Genomic DNA, 24,725 nt, shown 5'->3' with positions numbered 1-24,725 from the left:
ATCTGTTCACATGGCTGATGAAACTGAATATTCCACTAATATTCCTGTCTGCATTAAGTGGTGCATACTCTGATTTAAAAACATCTTGTTCATCATGTTGAAATTTAGATAGTGGAACAGCTGAGTCACTCAAAATAGGATTTTTTTCAGAGTTTTCCACTGATGGTTGATGCGTACGATGTAGCAAACGCAGCCTCCCTCTGTCATTCCTCCAACCCTCTTGAAAAGGTCGGCATCACGATATTTGCACACACCCCAAATCCTGTTGATTTCCAAGTCTTTCATAGTGTAGCATGTAGGGTGGGTGGGAGTGATGGTGGATGGGCCCAACAACCACTGACTTTCACCCAGGAGTCCGGTGTTCCAAACCTATTCTTTTTTTCGTAAACCCAACCACGTGTGTGTGTTGTTGAAGTAAAAAAACAAAACAGCAACAACAAAAACAACAAAAAAAAAACATGAATTCACAGTGTTGTACAGACGTAGTGCTTTTATTTTGAAAGAGACTGTATGCAAACTGTACATTTCCTGTGAAAACAGAAGTGTATTTTGAAAACAGACAATGCATGTAACAGGCTGAAGTTGACACGGCGTCCCAGAACGTCAACAACCAACACACCCAGGGTACCTTGGACATTATATGTGGACGTGGAAAGTCCATGACCAAACGTGGACACGTGACGAGGTCACAGCGAGGATGTGTCGACTTTTAACGTGGTTTATAAAGACGTAACTTTGTTTCCAGGTTTGTGTCCCCCAAAAACAGGTATTTTAGGTCTAACCGAGTGATTTTTGTGCCGACACATGACCACACATTAACCATAGCATTGTGCGAAGTAAAGTTTGAACATACCTCCTGAAAAAAAAAAAAAAAAAAAAGTAACGTATCTGTGGTTTGCCATCAAACTGTCAGCCAGTTGGTGTGTGTACAACGCACTGGGCTGATCGTAAACACACCAAAGGCTGTGTGTCTCAAACTGCGATTAAAAACCCAACAGACATGTGTACATGTCCAGAGACTGCACCTAAAACCTGAATAATATCAGCACATTAAACACGTTCTCGTCCAAAGTCATCACATATCACCGCTGTGTCCGTGACTGTTAAGTCTACATATTACGTGCTAGGCATCCTCTGCTGTTGGCATTCTGGAAAGCTGCAACTAACGCTGAGATGTCAACAAAAGCACGTGGTCATGTGTGGAAAAAAAACATCACGGTCTGGCTCTGCATTCATACAGGAAGTGAAAGTGAAAGTGTAAAACGCTGCCGTCCTTTTTGATTCATGAGACTCTGAAGTTTGTGACAGCTGAGATGAGTGAGGTGAGAGGAGGCTGAGGAGAAGCCTCGTCTCGTATTTCCTCTTTAGTGTCATTTATGAAAATGTGTGTTCAGAGCAGGAGAGCCATGAATGCATTCTGAGGCAGCATTACGGCAGCAGCGGCCGTTGGGAGAAACGTGTAGCGTCAGTCAGGAGTGTAGATTTATTAACCCAGGGGCGAGTAGTTAAGTGATAAAACCGAGGCCTTCAGTCGATCCATCTGCGTTTGTGACCCACTGATATTTGCTGAAGGCCGGAGCTCCCGCTCCCTAAACACACACTCATTCATCACACGGCCCTGCCATCACCTCAGATGACTCGCGGTTGGTCCAAGAGGCTGTCAGACTCTGCTAAGGTCACGATGCCCTGTCACTCTGCATCACAACAGGATCAGATGAGTTAAAGCAACGCTGGCTGCAGGTGCAGTGATGAGCAGAGTAACAGCAGCTTTAAAGATTCAAACTGTCTGCGTGGAGGAATCTTCTCTGCTGAAGGTTTCTTGAGTGAGGCATGAAAATACCTCCAAGCTACAGAATATTCATCTGACATGAGACCAACCTCTGACCCCCCACTGAAGGACTGGACTGGAAAGATTAGTATTAAAGTGACATTAAAATAATTAAAGTTAGATAAATCATTATTACTGTAAATTCACCGACTGGCCTCTGTTGGAAGAAGACGACAGTGATGAAGAGAAGAAGATGATGCCAACGATAGGAAGAAGAACTTTGGGCCTCATTCACAGATGTCTTCCTCAGTTTCCTTCAAGGTCCCAAGAAAACTCTCCATCAGATTCACAATGGGTTCTTAAACTCGTCTGTGTTCTTATCATGATGAATCCTTCGTCTGAATAAATAATGGACGTAGCTACCATGATGTGACCCACTGGTTTGTGGACTCCCGTTTTGAAGCCTCAAGTTTGGCATTTCAGCCATTACCATCTTGGTTTTTGGAGCCATATTTGGAGCCATATTTGGATGAGAGGGCGGAGCTGTGAAGGAACAAGGGGTGGGTCTGACTCACAGACTGCAGCCTTGCTGACGGCCTGTCACTCAAACCAGCCCCGCCCCTAAACATGCGTAACTTTTGTGGCGGCGAAAAGGACTAGAAATACTTGACCCTTAATAAGGGCACGTTAGAAGCAAAACATGTTTACAAAAACTGAGCAACCCTGAATGGTCTCACTCTGGGGAGAAGTCTTCGAACAGAGTGACCTGGAAAACACTGTGATGGTGAAACATTGTGATGGTGAAACATTGTGACGGTGAAACACTGTGATGGTGAAACATTGTGATGGTGAAATACTGTGACGGTGAAACAGATGTTTTTAGCAGGAACAATAAGCACAAGTTCTGGAAACGGCAGGAACACACCCACACACATACACACACATGGAAAGTTAGGTATGATGTTTATCTGAGGAGGAGTATGAGAATGTTTGGTGAACTGTCTCATTGTTGCCGTCTGTGAAGTTGTATGTTGAGTGTTCAGTAAAGTTCCCGCAAATGCTGCCACATTGATCCCATGTCACAAAGACTCCTTCAACACTTTGCCCCCATAAAATGCATACGGGTGAGTTATGGATGTAATTTAGGGACATTTTGCAGGGCAGGTGCTTAAATGGAAAAAAGGACACCTCCTCCACATTTGTTTTTGTTTTTTCATGCACCACAAAGTGCTGTGGAGCAAAGTGCTCCCCACAGGGAGGTGTCCTTCTGCCAGCACCAGAGAATTTCTTTGTCTTCTCAATTTGCTCTCCTGATCTCCTCATTCTCTTGTCCTCTTTTCTTTTAGAAATAGTCATGCCCTAATTCTTCTTCTATCTTCTCAATTAGCTTTAAATATTCTTAAAGAATCCCAGAGAAGGTGCAGCCCAGCGCTCCTCCTCTCCTCCGCTGCCTTCTTTACGCAGCGCAGCCACAATCTGCATGTCAGTTTTGTTTGATTGAATCATCAGAGATGCGATGTGGGAGATGTAAACTTTGTCTCCAATTGAGTTTTGGTTTTCAAAGATGTTTGGAAGTGGGAAAGCAATCCGGTGTCTGTGTCCGCTCACACTGGGCAGCTGGTGAAGATTTTACACCAGACTAGCTCACTTACTGTTAATGGTGGGTTAGTGCCTAAGTTAGACTGGTTGTATTGAGATGTTTTGATACTGGTTTAAACAACACACTTTAAGAATCGATGCCATGGGCCAAATTTAAAAGCTAAAATGTAAGTTATTAAAAGAAATAGAAAATAATGTGTTGCAAAAAGAGCACTTGTCGAGACAGAGGGCAAAGGTCAGTTGCTCGAGCACCACCTGGGGTCTTTCCGTGCACCTGCCTGTAATCATCATTTGAAACAATCATACTGATTTTAAATGTTTCCTTCTCCATGACACCTGGCCATTGTTCGAGTAGCTCTTTGGTTGTTTTCATAGAACACTTTTCTAATGGTGAAATTAATATGCATTGGGTTGGAAGTTTGGGCCGACTACCAAACTGAAGTGTCTGTATTTGATGACCATCTTTCTCCACAGTTACATACAGTGTCTTAAGTTTATATGTTAAATTTTAACCCAAACTTAAAAGAAACCAATTTAATTCAGGTATCTGTAAACAAATAAATAACATGCTGAGATTATGTTTTATATTTCTGTAAAGAGAGCCCCTGTAAAGCTTTGGCGAGCAGTAGTTGGGGTCGGGACCCTCAGATTGGGAACAATGTTGTAGAATAACAGACAACTTATTTATTATTCTATAGTTGCCAGAATTGACTTCAGGGGCATGTGGAGGAGTCGTGGACATAATTTAACAAACATCTCCATCCTGGAGCCGTCTCCTTTAGACTGCAGATCACCATCTGTTCCCTCTGACACTGCAGCCTGCCACCAGGGATAATTAGATCTGAGGCAGTGTCTCGGTGAATGCGAGTAAATGTTGTTGGTATTAGAGACTGTGGCTGACATTGAACACTGCAGGACAACGCTTTAAGGTGCATCTGACGAGCAATTTAGTGACTCAGTTAATGAGATGGAAGAGATGGCGCAGAGTGAGGCGAGCACACCTGCAGCTCCTTCAGTGTCTCTCAAACATTCTCCCTCATCACCTCATTTATGGTTCTTCAGGTCAGGGTCAGTTACAGAACAGTGGCTCTGCAACCAAAAGGTCAAGAGTTGAGAAAAGTGCTGTGGCTCCTGCAGACCAATGATATTGGTGCATTTTGTTACATTTATCTCGAGTTTTGTTGTGATTCTCATCCTTCACTGTATCATGAAAACAGCACAGGTTTGTTTGTGACGATCAGAAAATCTATGAAAGCATAAATGACTGAGATGATTCAGAGGTTTCCCTCCCATACTGCAATGCAGAGTGACATTTCTGTATCCAAATGATTTTTCACATGGTGCAGGTCAGGAAACCATGAAGAGATGATAAAGTCAGTTTCACAGTCTGATCATTGATGGGTGCTTTAATAGAGCCTCAGTTACTCCCCTTTTCAACAGGCATGGGCTGCTTTGGTTTGGTTTGGTTTGGACCGACCGATATTTGCATTTTCTTTACAGTGGGGGAACCTGAACCTGAACCTTGAAGGTGTGTCTTTAACTGATGACAGCTGAGTTGGGTGATGTCATTAAAAGCAGCACCCCTGTTATTTTTGCTGCGTGTGTTTTTCCACAGCAGGGCAGGTAGCAGAAGTTTATGTGTTGTAGGTGAGCTCTTCATCATCTCACTGTGCCTGTTTCTGCTTTTACTCCTCCTCCCTGCCGTATCAGTCAAGTGATTGTGAATCAGTTTCAGCTGCTTTGGTGCAAATCAAAGTGACAACAGGTGCAATGGAGAGGCAAAAGCAAGACAAGCCCCAAAAAGGGAATGGTTTTACATGTGGTGTCCACAGACAGTTGCTCTCTCCTTATCCTTCCTGACTGATTCTTCTCTAGTTTGGTCTTCTGCTAGTGTCCTTGGCACTACTGGTAGCATGAGGCCGTACCTGCAGCCCAATCAGGTTGAGACCAGATACCAGGAAACCGGCTGTTACACCAGGAGAGCTGGACAGGGCCGTAGAAGGGCATCAACCCAGCAGCAGGACCGCTATCTGCTCCTTTGTGTGAGGAGGAACAGGAGGAGCACTGCCAGAGCCCTACAACATGACCTCCAGCAGGCTACTGGTGTGCATGTTTCTGACCACACTGTCAGAAACAGACTCCATGAGGGTGGCATGAGGGCCCCACGTCCTCTAGTGGGACCTGTGCTCACAGCCCAGCACCGTGCAGCTGTGCAGCTCCATGTGACAGGCATGAAAGAGTCTGGAGATGCCATGGTGAACATTATTCTGCCTGTAACCTCCTGGTGCAGAGGGCCCTGGGTTCCTCCTGGTGCAGGATAACGCAACCTAAATAATTTGTTCATAAAGATCTGATGTGTGATTTAAGTGTTACCTTAATTTAATCGAGCAGTGTAGTTTCCATGTTGATGCACCAACTGAAAATAAATGTTGATTTTCAGTATTTTCACTGCAAACATCCACATCCAGGGACTGTACAAGATGTACAGTACTTTATTTAAGGTTGGATATCAGTGGAGCAGAGTGAAATTTATAAGAACATGTTCTCATGTTGGTGCAGGGGACTCTGGACTTTGAGAAAAGAAAGACAAACTCAGTGTAAATAAATTGGAGGCAGCAGGTGAAGTTTCAGAATCTGTTCTTCAAACAGAAACTCTGGGTTCAGTCCCTCGTGGCAGCGCGCCTCTCCTGAAATGTGTTGGATGACACTTGACATCTGCCGACTGCAGGAGAGCTGATCATAGTCTGCACGTGGATCTGTACCCGTGAAACACTGCTTCATGAATCAATGCAGGAGAAGGAGACGCTGATTATCAGCGCAGAACCTTTTCAACAGGTGAATATGTTTTAACGTTTCTGTGGCCAGAGGCCGTAACACAGAGCCGTAATGAAGTATGACTGCAGCACTGGTGCTGGCAGCGAAATGAGAAGGCTACATGTCACTGACCTGCACACACACACACACACACACACACACACACACACACACACTCTGTCTTTGATGTTTATGTATAATTTAGGCTGCTGCAGTGCCAGTGAAGGCTAAATGAGTGCACATGGTGTGCATTGTACAAAGCCTGGATGGTACAGAGACCAGCTGGCCTCAGCAGCTCGGGGAAACAGGTGTACTCCTCGCCATGCTGCTGCTTTCACCTCCGTGTTGTACAAAGGTTCTTCTGCACTGCAGTGTTTCTTAAAAGTTTTTGCCTCCATTTGCCTGTTCAACTCTCTCAGTGTGTCTCAGATCTCATACTTCTGTAGTAAACACTTAATATTTTGAGTGCACAGGTGCATTAAGTGTGTTCACACTGCATAGTACAGGAAGATGCAGTGTATTACTGGTGCAATCAAAACAGTCCAGAAGCAGAGTGTGGAATAACGGACACTTCTCACCCTCTACGGCCGCCATCTTTGCAACAACATGTTTTTTGCACCAGGTCCAAAACTTTTCCACCAACAATAATGTGAGTGCTAATGTTAACTTGGTAGCTAACTTTTAACTCTTATCCATGGCAGCATGGACGTTGTGGCGTAAGTTTGGTTTATGTGTAGGTGGAGATAGCTGTCAAATGTTGGTGACAATGCTCCAACGTCCATTTGCAATTTGACATTTAAAAAGAAGATGAAGAAGAAAAAAAGACCCTTGTCACTTCCAGTAAGTGCAAACCCACAGTGCACAATTTCAGACAACACTACCATCAACCACACAAGAAGTACTTGCGTAGTACTGGTGTAAAAGAGCTGGAAAAGAGCCACAAGTTCGTAGAAAACACCTCCCGTTTGGTGCCTGAAGGAGTGTGACGTGGGCTTTTCTGTCTTTGTTGTGACAGTGGACAGTAGCCTCGCTGAAAAAGTGGCAGTGATGTCACAAGCACTTTTCTGTAAAGTTCAGAGATTGTCAACGGCAAGCTCCTGGAGTGGCCGCACACAAAAGCTAGAGCGCACTAAAAGAAGATGCTGGGTGTGGTGTTGTTGTTTTTTTGTTTTGTTTTTCCTCGGCGGTTGGATTCTCCTCTCATCACTGAGAACAACTGAAAAAGACGTTGCCCAGAAAAAACACTGTGTGCACACAGGCCCTAAAAAGCCACAGGAAAAGCAGCTGCAGTCCCTACGAACACCCACGTTTGGGCACTAATTAGCCACTGGAAATATAGTGACAGGTCGAGACAAAACACACACATCTGGTGCCTGAAAAGCCACAGAAAAATGGCCACAAGTCCCTAAAAATGCCGCTGGAGAATGAGCCACATGTTGCTCAAAACACCCACGTTTGAGGGCTAAAAAGCCGCTGGAACAACAGCCATGGGTCATATTGAACACCCACGTTTGGGGCTAAAAAGCCTCAAGAAAAAAAGCCACAGGTCTCTAAAAAACACCAGCATTTATGGCCTAACAATCTGCTGGGAAAACACTTCCAGGTTGCTAAAAACATGGGGGTTGAAAACCCACAAAAGCAGCTGGAAAAGCAGCCACGGGTCAATTAAACACACCCACATTTGGTGCGAAAAAGCCGCTAGAGAAACAGACACGGGTCGCTTAAAACACAGACGTTTGGGAGTCAACATATGAAATGTGCAAATGTAACATATCCGTGGTTTGCAGACGTGTAAAATGCTAACACTTTCTTTTGAACTGTTTGAAGACCTGCTGTTGGATTCAGCGATTTAATGGCTCTAATGGTTTGTAAATAATTAATATTAATCAGAGACTAACATCAAGCTCTTCCACCAACACACCCAGGACTCTGTTTCCTTTATTCCAGCATCCATCTGCTGGAAAGGCCCTGAAATGTCTTGTTCAAGGGCACAGTGTCAGTCGTATTTTTCCTGCCAGGTCGGCGATTAAAGTCAGAAACTTTCTCTTCACGAGCCAGATCCTCTAACCTTTCCAACACTGCAGCTGTGGGGGTTTCAGTTGTCTGTGTGGAGCTGAGATAAAAGTTAAACCTGGCAGATTCACAGTGAAGAGGATTTACAGCAGTGTGCTCATTAGTAAAGAAAACAGGAGAAGAATGAAGTAAATGTGTTGATGTCAGAAAACAGCAGGATAAAATGAAAGTAAAGTAAAAGGCTTGTTAAAAGTTTAAATGTTCGTGCTGCTTCATAAAGGAAAATAAACCCGTCACGACTGCTGCTTCCCAACATGCTCCTGATGTTTGTCTCTGCCCTGGTCCTGACTGAGATGTGGCTGAGGCGGGGAGTTCAGTTTGGACATGCATCAGTGAACATGAGAGCAACACAAACAGGAAGACGTTGCTGTTGGTTACAATAACCTGCGTGAAGCTCAGACACTTTTACAGCTTTAAGATTCTCCTCCATACAGAGGGTCAGAGCTCCGCCAGCAGAGGAGGAGACTGCAAACACTGAGTGTGTGACGGCTCCGACGGGCTTTAATCTGTGCAGCACATATTCAAAGGGACAAAATCAAGAAGTGTTTGTTTGTCTTTTGTGTCTCTGAGTGTTTTGAGCTCCTGCAATGTGTTTATTGTGAGTTTGGAACCAGGAAAATGTTGCTGTAATTGATCATTTCATGGGCTGATATTGGAGTTACAGGTCATTTCATGCGTTCATATTTAATTTATTGATCGGTTAATGTATTCATATTGAATTTATTGATCGTTTACTGTGTTTATATTGGGCTTATTGAGTGTTTCATGTTTCATGTTTCATATTTCCTTTGCATTATACGTCCACGTAGGATCTCAATGCTGGTCGGCCATTGCGGGATGAATCGGTCGTTGCTGCTACTCACTTCATTCACACCACTTGATTTGTATATTTCACATCATTCGTGTTGCATCCATCGTGTCGCCCGGCAGGAATTCACTGTCACCGCTGTGTCTCCAGTGACTTTTTGGGTGCCAAACGTCGGAGCTTTGAGGGACCCACTGCTGTGTTACCAGCGGGATGGTGCCATGAAAAGCTGCTGTTTTTTACCGAGACATTTCTGCATTTCCTGCAAAAAAAAAAAATCACAAAAGGCTATTTGAAGCCCAAACTTGACCTTTTTCTGACATTTACTTTCAATGTATCTGCTACATAATGAGGTGCAAATGTGACGTAACTGCAGTAACTTACAGCGCTAACAAGAACAATGAATACGTTGGCATAATTCAACTTATCAACATCTCATTATTATAAGCTTCACAAAAGCGGTTAGTGTGGCGCCTGGACGCCCTGCACAGTTTATATATAGTGTGTACTTTACACAGACAGTATTTGGAGCTCCTCACATACAGTGTCTGACTGGACAAGCTTCAGACAAGAGAAACAAAGAGACTCCAGCGTGCCAGGTGTGTTTATGGGTGTCAGATGAAGGAGTGGAAACAGTTTCTCAGCCTGCAGGCCGAGGATGTGCTGATCCTCACAGCTCAGTAGCTGTCTGACAGACAGGCCGCTCTGCTGCAGCCGCAGAGGCGTGCTGGGAGGAAGTCAGACAGGTCAGAGCAGGAACACACGAGACCGGCCTGATGAAGTGCAGCGCCGCAGATCACACCACTGCCCCGTTTCCTCTCTATCAAGTCTTGATTAAATAGTTTTAAACAAGTCATCATTTTGATTTATTGTTCTTACTGTTATTTCTACATCAGGTGACGGTAATATCTGAAAGGAAAGGAGGAGGTTTCTCTGAGGTCTCACAGTGCTGTCAGACAATCAGAAAGCCTCTCTGGATTCAATTAACTTAAAGATACCAAAACAATAAAATGTAAATGTACACTGCATGCATTATTAATGCTGCTCTCTTTCCAGTTTTTCTTTATATTACATTTAATCTTTAATGAGTGCATCAGTGTCAGAAAATCGGCCCATTTCATCTCTGCATATTGATTTAAAAACAGAGCCAGATTCCCACATTCACATGTACAGATTGAATCAGAAGGAAGAGCACTGGCTCCTCTGTGCACTGAGGTTGTGCAGGTTTGCAAAAGATAATTAAGTTTTGAGGCTTATGGTTCATGTTTGAGGACAGAAGCAGAACTTAGTGATTATTGTGCTCAGAGATGCATGGGTTAATGGAGACATGACTGTAACAGACACGCACTGAGCAGTATGACTGAATGATGAATGTTGAGGGACTGTTTGTTCCTCATGATGGGGTGGTGTGCAGAGTAAGGCATGTGGAGTCATTTCTTTCAGCACCGGGGAGGGGCATACATGTTTAAATGGTTGTATGTTGTAATTGTTTTACAACAGATTTTTAAAGAAAACACGCCTTACAAATCTTGGCATTTTTCCAAATTTTGGGGATAATTTTTAGCGACACATTTTGTCATGTTTTCTTGAAAAAATTACCAAAATGACGCCATTTATCACAGCCAGAAACTATAAAAACAGAAATTATTGTTGGATTCTCAAATATGAGTATATATAAAAAATAACAAATAACAAAAAAATTAAATCTTAGCTGAAACTGGTAAATGTTATTATTCTACATTTCATTTAAAATGTGGCAAATAAATAAATAAATGAAATAAAAAAATTAAAAGTTTGCATGAACTAAAAATAAAATTTGTGATGAATGTTCTGATGTTTTTAGGCGTTTATTTATCGTGTTAGCCACTAAAAATTGTTTTTGAATAATTCAGTAAAAAGTGAGAATAAAATCACACTGTTGTGAGTTTGTGATTTTCACACACACTAACCTGCAGATTTAACATCACAGAGCTTGATAGATTCAACAGCCTCCACACGTCTCAGTCATTCTCCAGCTGTGTTTTGTGGTAAAAACAAAAAAATTGTTTGCTAACTGATGACTTTCATTTGTGTTCCAAAGCTGCAGGTGATGCAAAACTGTTTACCCTGCTTTCATGCAGGACGGGGGAACAGGTGTGTTCAACCTTTTCTATATTGTGGATTGTGGCACACACACTTGAGATAAATGCAACAGCAAAAGCAAAACTAATCAACTTTCTACAGCACTTCTTTGCTGTGGCCATGTTTGCTGCCTCGCAGGAAATATCTGCTGTTAGGTCACCGTTTGCCTTCTGTAAAAGCACATTAGTTTCATCTGCATAGTTCTTGTACGTACTTGGTGCATGTCAGCAAACTGGATGGAAAAAAGCAAAGTGTCCTTGCTTGTGTGGTGGGCTGCACGTAGTGTACTTTGAACAGTCAGCTGCGAGCCAGACTTTGGACACGTCTACAGAGACTTGACGTGCACGGTCTTTAACAGTCATTTTTGTTGTTAAATGTGAGGCGTTTGTGTTGCGAGTCAGTTTGCTGACGTGATGCAGGGGACTGCTTTGATTGGTGAAACTCACAGGAAACTCCTATGATTGGTCAAATCTGTGGAAAAGTTGCAGTGACTGGACAAAATTGTACAGTTGCACAGAAGTCACCGGGGCTGGTTGATTTTACGTTAATTGTTGTGATCACTCTGCAGGTGAGCTCTGAACCTTTGAATCTCCTGATGGCTGTTATTGAAGTGGAGGAAGACGCCACCGGGCACCATTAAACAATAATAGCAACCGGCCGCATAACACGCCGACGTGGAGGGACGCTTTTTTTGGTGGTGTCTGACGCCAGAAGTCACTGACCAAGTGCTAGTATTCATGGACTTTGGAGTGAGACTGGGTGTCTTGTCAAACCTAGAGCTTATGAGGACACGGGGAGTTGTCTTTGTCTCTTAAATGGCACAAATCAAAAGGCAATGGGTGGAACATTTACCCAAGAAGAAAACGTCTTGGTTAGAGTGCAGGATTAGTGATGAGCTCCAGTGATCTGATCACAGTAACAGATTTTAATGAGCAGGTGGATGTTTCACACAGAAGGAGAGCTGACACTGTTACTGTGTGTGTAGACTGTGATCAGTGTGACAAGTTTAGAGTTTGATTGTGTGACCTGACGACTGCTGACAGAGGTGCAGACTGACAGCGCTGGGTGGAAAATGTTTCACAGTCTTACATTTATAATTCTTCAGAGTCTGTTTCCTGACCCTGTGTGGCTGATCAATAATACTCATTAAATCCTGTATTGACACTTGGTCTCTGATAAGTGAAGCTTTGTCTGTGTGAGCTGCAGTCGTCTCTGATATGACTCTAATCTGAAACCTGAGACTCGCTTACAGAGATTTATGTTGATTTACTTTTTGTTCTGATGAAACTTCAGAACACAAAGTGTGAACAAAACGCTGTGTTTTAAAGGTGGCCTGAGGTGAAGTGTAAGAAGGCCAGCTCTCTTTGAACCATCAGGAGTAAAAGTTGTTAAAAGGCAGCGTGGGTTTCCTCCAGGTGCCCTGACATGTTCTCCCCGTGTCAGCGTGGGTTTCCTCCAGGTGCTCTGACATGTTCTCCCTGTGTCAGCGTGGGTTTCCTCCAGGTGCTCCCACATGTTCTCCCCGTGTCAGCGTGGGTTTCCTCCAGGTGCTCCGACATGTTCTCCCCGTGTCAGCGTGGGTTTCCTCCAGGTGCTCCCACATGTTCTCCCCGTGTCAGCGTGGGTTTCCTCCAGGTGCTCCGACATGTTCTCCCCGTGTCAGTGTGGGTTTCCTCCAGGTGCCCCGACATGTTCTCCCCGTGTCAGCGTGGGTTTCCTCCAGGTGCCCCGACATGTTCTCCCCGTGTCAGCGTGGGTTTCCTCCAGGTGCTCCGACATGTTCTCCCCGTGTCAGCATGGGTTTCCTCCAGGTGCTCCCACATGTTCTCCCCGTGTCAGCGTGGGTTTCCTCCAGGTGCTCCCACATGTTCTCCCCGTGTCAGCGTGGGTTTCCTCCAGGTGCTCCGACATGTTCTCCCTGTGTCAGCGTGGGTTTCCTCCAGGTGCTCCCACATGTTCTCCCTGTGTCAGCGTGGGTTTCCTCCAGGTGCTCCGACATGTTCTCCCTGTGTCAGCGTGGGTTTCCTCCAGGTGCTCCGACATGTTCTCCCTGTGTCAGTGTGGGTTTCCTCCAGGTGCTCTGACATGTTCTCCTTGTGTCAGCGTGGGTTTCCTCCAGGTGCTCCGACATGTTCTCCCTGTGTCTTTGTCATTTCACTGTGTGTCAGGAGAAGGTCCTTAAATTATTTCTGGGTCAAAATATAATTAGTGGTTGGTGCAGTGATAAAGATCGTCTTCTCTTCTGCTGCTTCTTGTAATACTTAGTGAAGTGACCTGAACCAGTCACACAGAAAAAGAGGTCGTTGGCTGTCAGGGTCCGATTGTTTCAGTGTTTCTGTCACTGTTGAGAAACTAAACATTCTCTGCAGAGTAAATTATTACGCACAGTTAAAACACATGACTGAACTGACTTCTTATGCATGAAAACACTTTGTGCCGCTGACATGAACTGAGACTCACAAAGACATCGTTTAATGATCAGCTGACACTTGTAGTGCCCGTGATGTGTAAACTTTCGAATCCCAGCAAATATTTCTTTGTTAAACAACAAGCAGGTCGTAAGAAATGTAACTTTTAAACCCTTCAGGCTTGAATGTCAGGATTTTATAGACCCCATGAACAATGCTTTAACTCATGATCATCTTAACGTCATTAGGACAGATTATGCAGCATTGTGCAACGACTCACAGCAGTGAACAGAATCCAGATAAAATCAAATTCCCATGAAAGAGAGACCAAAGTCAAACTTTCTGTCTAAGTTCCCTTCACAGGCAGAAATCCAATATGGAAGCAGAGAGGCCACGTCTGATTAGATCTGGACTAAACAGAGTAAAGACAGCTCGAGATCCTTCGTTAATATGATCTCAGCAGGAGAGATCTGCGCTCTCACAGACGGAGGAAACATCCATTAACAGAGAAGAGACTCAGCTGAAGGCTCCACCGGGTCACTCAGGTCTGCAGTGTTATTAACTAATTCAAATTTAGATGGTCACAAATGGACATCTTTGTGTGTAGTATGAGCTCACTAAGGTAATACAACATACCGTAGTTGCATCTGTAGCGTCAGTTCCCAAACCGGACCCTACACACTCCATCGCTGAGAGTAACTCTGTTCATCGTCACCGTCACAGCTGAATGAAACTCCCATCATCCAGGTGTAGGGAATAAACTTAAAAACTAAAAGGCTTTGGGACAAACTTCCCTGTCTGTGGCAGGAAGAGAAACTGTCTAACTAACTAACTTTGTGTAACCACGGTAAAAAACTAAAGCTTATTTCAGCTTTATGTTCTTCATGTGTGTAACAACTGGTGATCCAGGTGAGAGTGCAGTCAACGCACGACTCTGGAGACAGTTTGGTAAAATAACTCTTTACTGGTCAAAGGGAGGTTCAGAAGGAAAATGAGGAGGAATCCAACAGGGACGAGGCTGAGTCAGAGTCAGTCAACTGGCTAAATGAACAAATCCTAAGGAAAGGACACTAGGAACATCTCACACACACACACACACACACACACACACACACACACACACACACACACACACACACAGAGCTGAGACGAACTGGCACTGAGAGAAAACAAGACACACACTCAACACTCTGGTGAGTGGAAGGATAATGAGACACAGGTGAGGCTGATCAGGGCGGGGCCGACAGTCAGACACAGGTGAGGTCATCAAAGGGAGGGAAGACATACAGGGGCAGGAAGTGAAGTGATCTGAAACGAGATGAGATGTGAGTTTCAAAGTAAAACAGGAAACAACATGAATGCATGAAATAAAAAAAGATGACCTATGAAACTTGAGATGTGACGATGTATTTGTGGCTCTCATGTTTAATGTGTATGTGCTGCTGTTGTTTACCTCAGGTTTCTATGTTATGTTTTTATCATTGAAAAGAAATTGATAAATAAAATAAATAAATAACTAGAAATAAAACTTACTCCCAAGCTTCTTCGATATCATTTCTAGGGATGTCCCGATCACATTTTTTGCCCCCGAGTCCGAATCCGAGTCATTTGATTTTGAGTATCTGCCGATACAGAGTCCCGATCCGATACTTTGGCAATGCAGTAAAATTTTTACTGTAGATTAACTGTATCATCCCACTATTTTTCTGTTCTTTGTGCTCTACCAGGGATGTAACAATATCACAGTCTCACAATATTACAATACTGTACCCCAATAACAAGCCCATGACATTTATTGCAGTATTGTAAGACATGTCATGATATCAAAACCTCACTGTATGATAATAGTACAGTAGCTCCACGGTATAATATTAATTCCATTATCCATTAGTCAACAACAAGAACATTTGGTCAAAAATAAAATAGCTTATCATGTCTTTCTCAATCACCAGGCTCTTTCCCTTTATCCCTCCCTCACCTGCCTGTCTGCCCCCCCCCCATCGGCCCCGATTTCCAATCACGTGATCGGATCGGGACATGCCTAATCATTTCTGTAACTTTTGTTGTCCATGACCAAAAAGTTCAAGCTCCAGAGCTGCCCGGCTCCTTCAGAGTTTTCTTTTGCCTCTTGGTTGCTTCTCTGATTGATGGCCTCCTTGTGTGGTCTGTCAGTTTTGGTGGGTGGTCCTCTCTTGGCGAGTTTATTGTAGGGCCATAATCTTTCCATTTTCTAATATTGGATTTAATGGTGCTCCGTGGGATGTTCAAAGTTTGGGATATTTATTTATAACCTGACCGTGACCTGTACTTCTCCACAACTTTGTCTCTGGCCTGTTTGGTGAGCTCCTTGGTCTTCATAGTGTCGCGTGCTTAGTGGTAGCCCTTGCTTAGTTTTATTTTGTTGTGTAACAGTAACATAACATGATGTAAACACATCATATGAGTGACGTCAGTGCGCAATGGTTGTATTTAAATGACATAATTGAATATATAATTACACCACTTACATACATATGCAACCAATCTTTTCTTGCAGGCACCTTTCCCCCAAAAAATGAAAATAACTAAAATTATTCCTGTCTTCAAAAGTGGAGACAGATTCTTGTTCACTAATTACCGACCTATCTTTCTGCTCTCACAGTTTTCCAAAATTTTAGAAAAGCTGTCTGTGGAAAGATTAGACAACTTTATAGATAAAAATATGGGGTGCCCTTTGTAAAGTGTCTCACGCTGAAAATAACATCAACATTTTGCCACATTTAGCTTCAAACAATGTTTAAAAAAGTATTGTGAATTTTTTAACGTCACCTTTTACTACATTTACAGCAATATTTGTTAACTTAGAAATATATTAAATAGTTAAATCTAAATATTAAATGTGGCACCTAAATGTTAAATGTTAAATCTAAATGCTAAATCTAAATCTAAATCTAAATGTTAAATCTAAATGCTAAATCTAAATGTTAAATCTAAATATTAAATCTAAATCTAAATCTAAATCTAAATGTTAAATCTAAATCTAAATGCTAAATATAAATATAAATATAAATGTTAAATCTAAATGCTAAATATAAATATAAATGTTAAATCTAAATGTTCTGGGTGAAACTAAATATTTAGCTAATATGCAAATTCACACTGCTGGTCACCGGAAGTACCAAAATAAAAGCTCGAGATGGTCAGACTGTGTTTATAGAATCAAATAACGAATTAAAACCAACTTATCGGGGGAAATGGACACTTGAACATACATTAGCGTGAAAATAACTACCTAAAATAACAAGAAACATGTTTGGAGAAATTTTATTTGACGTGTAATTTGAGTTGTTAGTGTCCCTTCGGAGGGACTAACAACCTAAGCTAAGCTAACAACCGTTAGCTCTTAGCACCATTAGCAGTGTCTGTAATGACTCATTAACTCTTAAACGGTCCGTGAAAAAAATATTTTTTTCCAGCGGATATCTTAGTTACAACATGATTGAGCTAGCAAAGCAGTTTTGTGTTGCGATGTGTGGTATTTATTCAGTTTTGGGAAATCACGATGTCTAGAAAGCATCAGTGGCTGCAGCAGCAGCAAAGCTATCAGGACGTCATCTGTTAAAAGCCTCCCGTTGTCGGATACGACATGAAACTACTCCAGTTAGCTCAATCATGTTGTAACTAAGACATCTGCTAGAAAAAAATATTTTTTTCACGGACCGTTAGACACCACTAACGGGGCTAACAGCTAATGGTTTGCCCCGCTAATCTACAATAACCATGTTATTAATTTCAGAACGTGATAGTAATGTTTGTTCAATCATTGTGTTTATAGACTTTACAAACACCAGATTAGTCTAAACGGTGATATAGTGACGTGAAAATGTGAGATATTCACATATATATGTAGCTAAACTCCGCTGGTTTTCTACCCGGAAGTATTTGTAAACAACAAGGTGATTCCCTCCGAAGGGACGCTAACAACTCAAAGTACACATCAAATAAAATTACTCCAAACACGTTTCTTGTTATTTTAGGTAGTTATTATCACGCTAATGTATGTTCAAGTGTCCATTTCCCCCGATAAGTTGGTTTTAATTCGTTATTTGACTCTATAAACACAGTCTGACCATCTCGAGCTTTTATTTTGGTACTTCCGGTGACTGGCAGCGTGAATTTGAATATTAGCTAAATATTTAGTTGCACCCAGAACATTTAGATTTAACATTTAACATTTAGATTTATATTTAGCATTTAGATTTAACATTTATATTTATATTTATATTTATATTTAATATTTAGATTTAACATTTATATTTATATTTATATTTATATTTAGCATTTAGATTTAACATTTATATTTAGATTTAGATTTAGCATTTAGATTTAACATTTATAGTTATATTTAGATTTATATTTAGATTTAGTATTTAGATTTAGATTTAATATTTAGATTTAGATTTAGCATTTAGATTTAGATTTATATTTAATATTTAGATTTAACATTTATATTTATATTTAGCATTTAGATTTAACATTTAGATTTAATATTTAGATTTAACATTTAGGTGCCACATTTAATATTTAGATTTAACTATTTAATATATTTCTAAGTTAACAAATATTGCTGTAAATGTAGTAAAAGGTGACGTTAAAAAATTCACAATACTTTTTTAAACATTGTTTGAAGCTAAATGTGGCAAAATGTTGATGTTATTTTCAGCGTGAGCCACTTTACAAACGGCACCCCATATAAAAACCATATACTTAGCAACCAACAGTATGGGTTTAGGTCAAACAGGTCCACTTCGATGGCAGTAATGGAGTTGGTAGAACAGATATCTACTGCAATAGACAACAGGGAATTTATAGTGGGGGTCTTTATTGATTTAAAGAAGGCTTTCGACACCATCGACCATGCAATACTCCTGAAAAAACTGGAAAGATATGGTATCCGAGGAACTCTTTCATGGTTGGAAAGCTACCTTAGGGACAGACTCCAATATGTTCACATGAATAACGTGGATTCTGACTTGAAAAACGTTACACATGGATTTCCTCAAGGCTGTTTATTTTATATATTAATGATATTTGTGATGTGCCGAGACATCTGAAATGTGTCCTGTTTGCTTTTGACACCAGCCTCTACTGTTCAGGAACAGATCTAGAACTGCTCCTGAATACAGTAGAACATGAATTAAAAACACAAAAAATGGTTTGACATTAATAAACGGTCATTGAATCTTAGTAAAACAAAATACATCATCTTTGGCAATAGAAGAACTAATACACAGGTCAAAATCAAGGTCAAAAATGTTGAAGTTGAACGTGTGTATGAAAACAAATTTTTGGGCATCATAATTGATAGTAAACTCACAAACTGGAAACCACATATAAATAGCTTGCAAACAAAAATATCAAAAGTTATTGCCATAATGTACAAAATGATTTTTTTTTTTTTAAACAAAAACTCTGTATATATTTTGTATTGCTCCCTCGTGCTTCCATACATTAATTACTGTGTGGAAGTATGGGGGAACACACATAAAACTAAAATACATCCGATTTTCCTGTTACAGAAAAAGGCCATAAGAATTGTACATCAAAGACTACTATGAACCAACAAATCCACTGTTTATTAATTTAAACACTTTAAAACTAGAAGATCTCATAGACTTAAACACATTAATTATAATGTATAAAGCAAATAATAATCTACTTCCACACAGCATCCAGGAACATTTTGGGCCTAGAGTGAGTCGATATAATCTAAGAGGTATATGTATGTTCAAAAATACCAAGACAAGAACTCACATCAAAAGTAGATGTATATCTGTTAAAGGGGTGTCTCTGTGGAACAGCCTGGACAATGAACTAAAAATATGCAAATCAATTTGTCAATTTAAAAAAAATGTATAAATCCAAGGTTATAGACAAATATATAAATCATTATTATCTTTACCATAAGTCATATGTTAACAAAGGAAAGCTACAACAATAAACAATATAAAAGAAAATATGTGTTTATGTACTTTTGGATTTTCGATTTTGTTTTGTTCTTTTGTTTTGTCATTCTAACTACATGTTGTTTTCTGTTATGTCATGTTTTGTTGTTGCAATTGCATTTAACTGAAATGTGAAAAGAGTAGACACAATAAGCTTTGGCTTCAGCCTACACCTTTTCGGCTACTGTAACATTTATCTATTGATTTTGGAAATGTGTCTTGCTATGCAACTGGACCGAAATAAACTATTATCATTATCACATACCTTGACTTTTGGTTTCATACGGGACACAAACTGAGGTCTCCTGGATGAAAGTTAGATTTTGTTTCAGCGTGTCATTAAAGTCAAACATGTTCCCGCGAGGCCTAATTATCAGGGATTAGGTTCAAGGCTGGTCTGAGGTCAGCTGGATCCTGTCTCCTGTGAACTGTGTCACGATTTTGAATGTTGTTCTGTTGTGTGATTCCCAGAGGTGTGTCACAGTCCGCTGGTGTCCAGTCTGCTGCCATCGTCCTTCAGAAGCTCCTCGCAGTTATCAGGCAGCCACGGGCCGGGCTTCGCTAAGCTCAACCGGAGAGAAGGTGAGTGACAACAGCTACCGCAAACCATCGCTGCAGTTAATATCTCTGATGCTTTGTGTGGTGGAGACTCTTCGATGAAGACATGTTGATCACTTTTGCAGACATTTTCAGCTGTGTTTGCAGTGACAAAAGCAGCAACAAGTGGCCTGGAAACTTACAGCAGTGTCTGTAGCAGAAAAAAATCCAGGTTTTTTTTAGGGGAAGTCGGGACACTTGGGACCATTCCTCTATACATGTTAGTTTGAGTGACAGTTTTCAAGTGAAGATCAGGGGGCCCCTGCGACTTTGGGCCCCTGAGGCTGTGCCCGGTACATCAGAAATACAAAGGACAGAGCTGGATTTTTAGGCACACAATGTGAGTGATTTTTAGTGACATGTCACAGTGTTTCCAGCGGGGACAGTGGCACCAAAAGTTTTTTACTAAGACATCGCTGCTTCTCTAGCAGGCATTGTGCCCCTAAAAACAGTATTTTAAGACAAAACATACAGACCACTGTTTGAGACCAATAAACAATAAATATGCAAGTCAGTGCTGTTTCTCCTTTCGCCACCACATAGGCGTCTTGTTGCGGCTGATGTTTTCCAAGCCGTTTTTAAGCCCTAATGTTGGGCCAGACATCAGTGCAGTTCCAGCAGCTTTTTAGCCACCAAAACAGGATATTTTGAGTCAAAACATGACCTTTTCTTCACCATAACCAAGTGGTTTTTGTGCCTAAACATAACCATGTATCGGCTACATAACACCGTGAAATGTAACATATGTGGTTTGCAGAAACCTACAATACCTACAGCTGGGTTGTGTCATACTGTAAGAAGCAGTCGGACCAAACTTCACCAGGTGAGATTTTGTTACTTTAGATCACCAAATGAGGGTGATCTTTAGTGAGCTGTTGCTTCCAGCAGGGATAGTGAATCACTGCTGTTCCTCCTGCGCCCTTTAGGCACCAAACGTGGACCCATTGCTGTTTTTCCAGCAGCTTTAAGGCACCAAACTTGGGCCAAACATCAGTGCAGGTCCAGCAACTTTTTAGCTATCAAAGCAGGACATTTTGAGCCACAAATGCACTTTTCCTCTCCATAACCAAGTGGTTTTTGTGCCTAAACATAACCACGCATCAGCTACTCAACACTGAGCAAATGTAACATATCCGTGGTTTGCAGAAACCTACAATGCCCACTGCTGGTTTGTGTCATACTGTAAGATGCAGTCGGACCAAAATCCGCCAGGTGAAATGTTGCTGGCGCGGTGTGGCCGAAAGCATGCGTGGACAGGAAATAGCGAGGGCAGGATTGTCAACATAAAGTACAGGAGCTTTAGCAGCGTCTCCTCTCTCTGCTGCTTTCGTTGTTTTGCCGTGCAGCTACAAAACAAGAACAGTATTTCCTGAATGAGAGCTCCTGTGTGTCTGCTGGATGTGTCAGTCAGCAGTCCATTGTTAGCAGGTTAGCCATTAGCAGGTGATAATCCAAGATGATTATCGGTATCGTGTCTCTGTGTGTATAAAAGATTTGGTTGTTGATTTTGGATGCACGCCTCACTAGTGCAGTTTGGAGGTGTGCACACACATAAAACACACCTGAGTGGGAGCATACTGTGTTTAAGGAGAATATACTTTTCCTATAATAAGGAATAACGAGACATTGATCACTGGGGACTGAATGTTACTGTTCATAAGAAGCAGGCGCTCTCTCAGACCTGTAACATGTCAGCGAGGCCGCAGTGTGGTCTCTCAGCTCCTCCATGCCTCCCTCAGCTGTGCTCCCCAGTGTTCACATGTAAAATTTAGCAGTTTAACATCAATAAATTATCGCTGTGATCCTGTCCTCTTTTCTTCTCACTCTATTTTTTAACCCCCAGTGTTTTCACTGGTCGTGCAGATGAAATAAGCAGTGAGAGGAAGCTCCCCTCTGTTTCTGTTGTGATGTGTTGCAGCAGCACCTCTCACCTCGTGATTCACGTGCCTGCAGGACACACAGACACATCAAAGACACGTCTGTGTTGGATTCACACAGACAGACAGACACCTGACGGGGTGAATGATGGACAAACAGATGAAGCCAGCAGCAGGGCAGTGGTCATCGCCTCCACTCTGTTGTATTTGGGTGCATATGTTGCAGGTGTAAATCACACACTTTGCAGAATGTGCTGATACAGGTGCGTTTAGAAAACACCTGTGTTTTTGGCTTGTTCTGGCAGGAAGAGTTGGCTCAGACACACTCGTACCAGAGACAAGAATCAGGCTGAAGCACTGTGATGTCTTTGTCTTCGACACACTAGAAGGTCTGAATGATTTTCGCCAGCTGGGAGACTGCAGGAAGCACAGCCTGCAGGTTGCTGTTTCCTCTGTGTGTTTGATGGCAAAAACTGTGAGCAAACACACACACACACACACACACACACACACACACACACACACACTTTGTTCCTTCACTTAAGTCAACCTGCTCTGTCTGTTTACTGAGCTGAGTTTAATCCACCTTAATGAGGACCTGATGCTTCTAAAGGAGATCAGATGCTTCTGAACAGCAAAACACAAGTTAGTTTATCTGCACGGACGAAAACAACCCAAGTGTGAATGTTGCCATTGCACATTTCTGCAAACTGTGGATATGTTACTGGCACTTACGTAGAAGGTGATGAAGGTGTGGATAGTTTAAGACACAAAACCAGCTGGTTAGGATTAGGAAAACATGATTTGGCCCTAAAACACCAATTTTAGTTGCTACAAAATGTCCCACACTCTACCAACTCTTGTCACTATAAACACAGCTGGATATGTTTCAACCTCTTATTAAAACCTCTTGCACTCCACCCCCATTTTGTAGCAAAAACGCCTAAAATGACATACTCAGATTAAAATGACTGTAGCTTCTGAACCGCTCTGACTACATGCATGCACGAGGTCTTGCCAGAAAGAAAACTCCCTGAAGTTTCTTGTGAAAGTGTCAGAAACACTCTAGGTGATACAGAGACAGAGTAATGGGCCTCTGAAGTCAGTAAAAAATTCAAGATTTTGCCTAAAATATAAAATGTGTTTCAGGATGAATAACTGTCTGTGGCTTCATCTGAGCAGGTAAATGACACTGTGGGGCTGTAGGCACACTATCAATGAACACTTGTTTCAAATTTGAAGAAGACTGCTCAAAGTATGACCATTCTACAGTGTTTTTACCATGAAAAGATCCAGGCGGAGCTCCAAATGACAAGTGGGTCACTCTGCTTCAAAACAGTCCTATCAGTGATCAAACAACACTCAGCCAGCTTCAAACATTGTACCTTATTGAAATCAGGTGTGATTATGATAGCTGATGTTGTTTATGACACAGAAACACCATAAAATATCACCAAATAAAGCCATATGAAACGTGAAAGTTATGATCCCACTTTCTAGACGGTATATCTCAGCCAAAAATCGTGGTAGGAGTGAGACTCTTACCTTTTATAAACCAGCTAAGTCCCCGCTAACAGCTCCACATAAGATCACGAGTAATCCTTTAACTTTTCCCGTCAAAAAAACGGCATGACATGACTTGTCACCACTCATCACGATTTTGGACTTTGTGTGTTTAGGCTGCTCTGGTGCAAAATACATAAGAAATAAAAGAAAAACGATCACATGGTTTGATGATGTAGTGCACCTGGGAGATACCATTCAACAGAGGAGGGGGGGGCGAGGACGTCAGCGTCCTGGCAGAGTTAGAGAGGTTAAAAAAAACCTACCTCAGTTTTAGATGTCCTGAACTCTTGAAAAAAAACAAACAAAAAAATACCATCAGCTCTTATCGCTATAAACACACCTGAAATCTGATGATCTCTTGTTTAAAGAAAACCCCAAAAAACCCTGCTTTGCTGTCCCAAACACACCTGGAAATATCACAAACTCTCGATAACAAACACCCGTTTTTGTTGCTACAAATACAACCAATGATGTCAAACTCTTGTTGAAACACGACAAACACAACTGAAGATGTCCCAAATCTTTGTTAAAAAAACACCCACTTGTCTTGCTACAAACCTGGCTTTAAACACTCACTAAAAATTATCTGAGGTTTTTTTCTACAAACATGGCTGGAAAATTAAAAAAAAATCTCATTATAAAACACCTGCTTTTGTTGCTCTAAATACACAAATAAATACAGCTGGAAATGTCCCTAACTTTTCACAAAATCTTCTTTTTGTTGCTACAAGCACAACCAAAGATGTTACAAACTCTTTAAAAAGAACAGATGCTTTTGTCACAACAAACACAACTGAGGATGTCCCAAACTTTTGTTCACAAAGACCCACGTTTGTTGCCACAAACATGGCTAGATATCCCAAACACTCGTTAAATAATACTTTCATATTTCTTTATAGACACAGTTGGAAAATGTCCCAAACTGTCATTAAAAACACCTGCTTTTGTTGCTATCATCAGTTTTGTTGCTACAAACACGGCTAGAAATGTTCCAAACACTCATTGAAACATGTCTGCTTTTTACTCTGCAGACACAGCTGAAAATATCACAAACTTCAGTTAAAAATGACCCGTCTTTGTTGTTACAAACACAATTAAAAGATGTCCTGAACT

General features: G+C 41.6%; 1 protein-coding gene across 1 annotated transcript in view; it reads left to right on the top strand.

The window, feature by feature from the left end:
- Nucleotides 1–24,725, top strand: part of LOC117248195 (contactin-associated protein-like 4) — a 112,863-nt gene that overhangs the window by 11,179 nt on the left and 76,959 nt on the right. The window contains exon 2 of the mRNA XM_033613007.2: nt 20,044–20,154. Within this exon, the coding sequence (XP_033468898.2) occupies nt 20,044–20,154 (111 nt within the window). The remainder of the gene's footprint in view (nt 1–20,043; nt 20,155–24,725) is intronic.

Source organism: Epinephelus lanceolatus, chromosome 17 (assembly GCF_041903045.1).
Source record: "Epinephelus lanceolatus isolate andai-2023 chromosome 17, ASM4190304v1, whole genome shotgun sequence".
NCBI lineage: Eukaryota > Metazoa > Chordata > Actinopteri > Perciformes > Serranidae > Epinephelus > Epinephelus lanceolatus.
The sequence above is the reverse complement of the archived record's forward strand: the minus strand, read 5'-3'. Positions and strand labels throughout refer to the sequence as shown.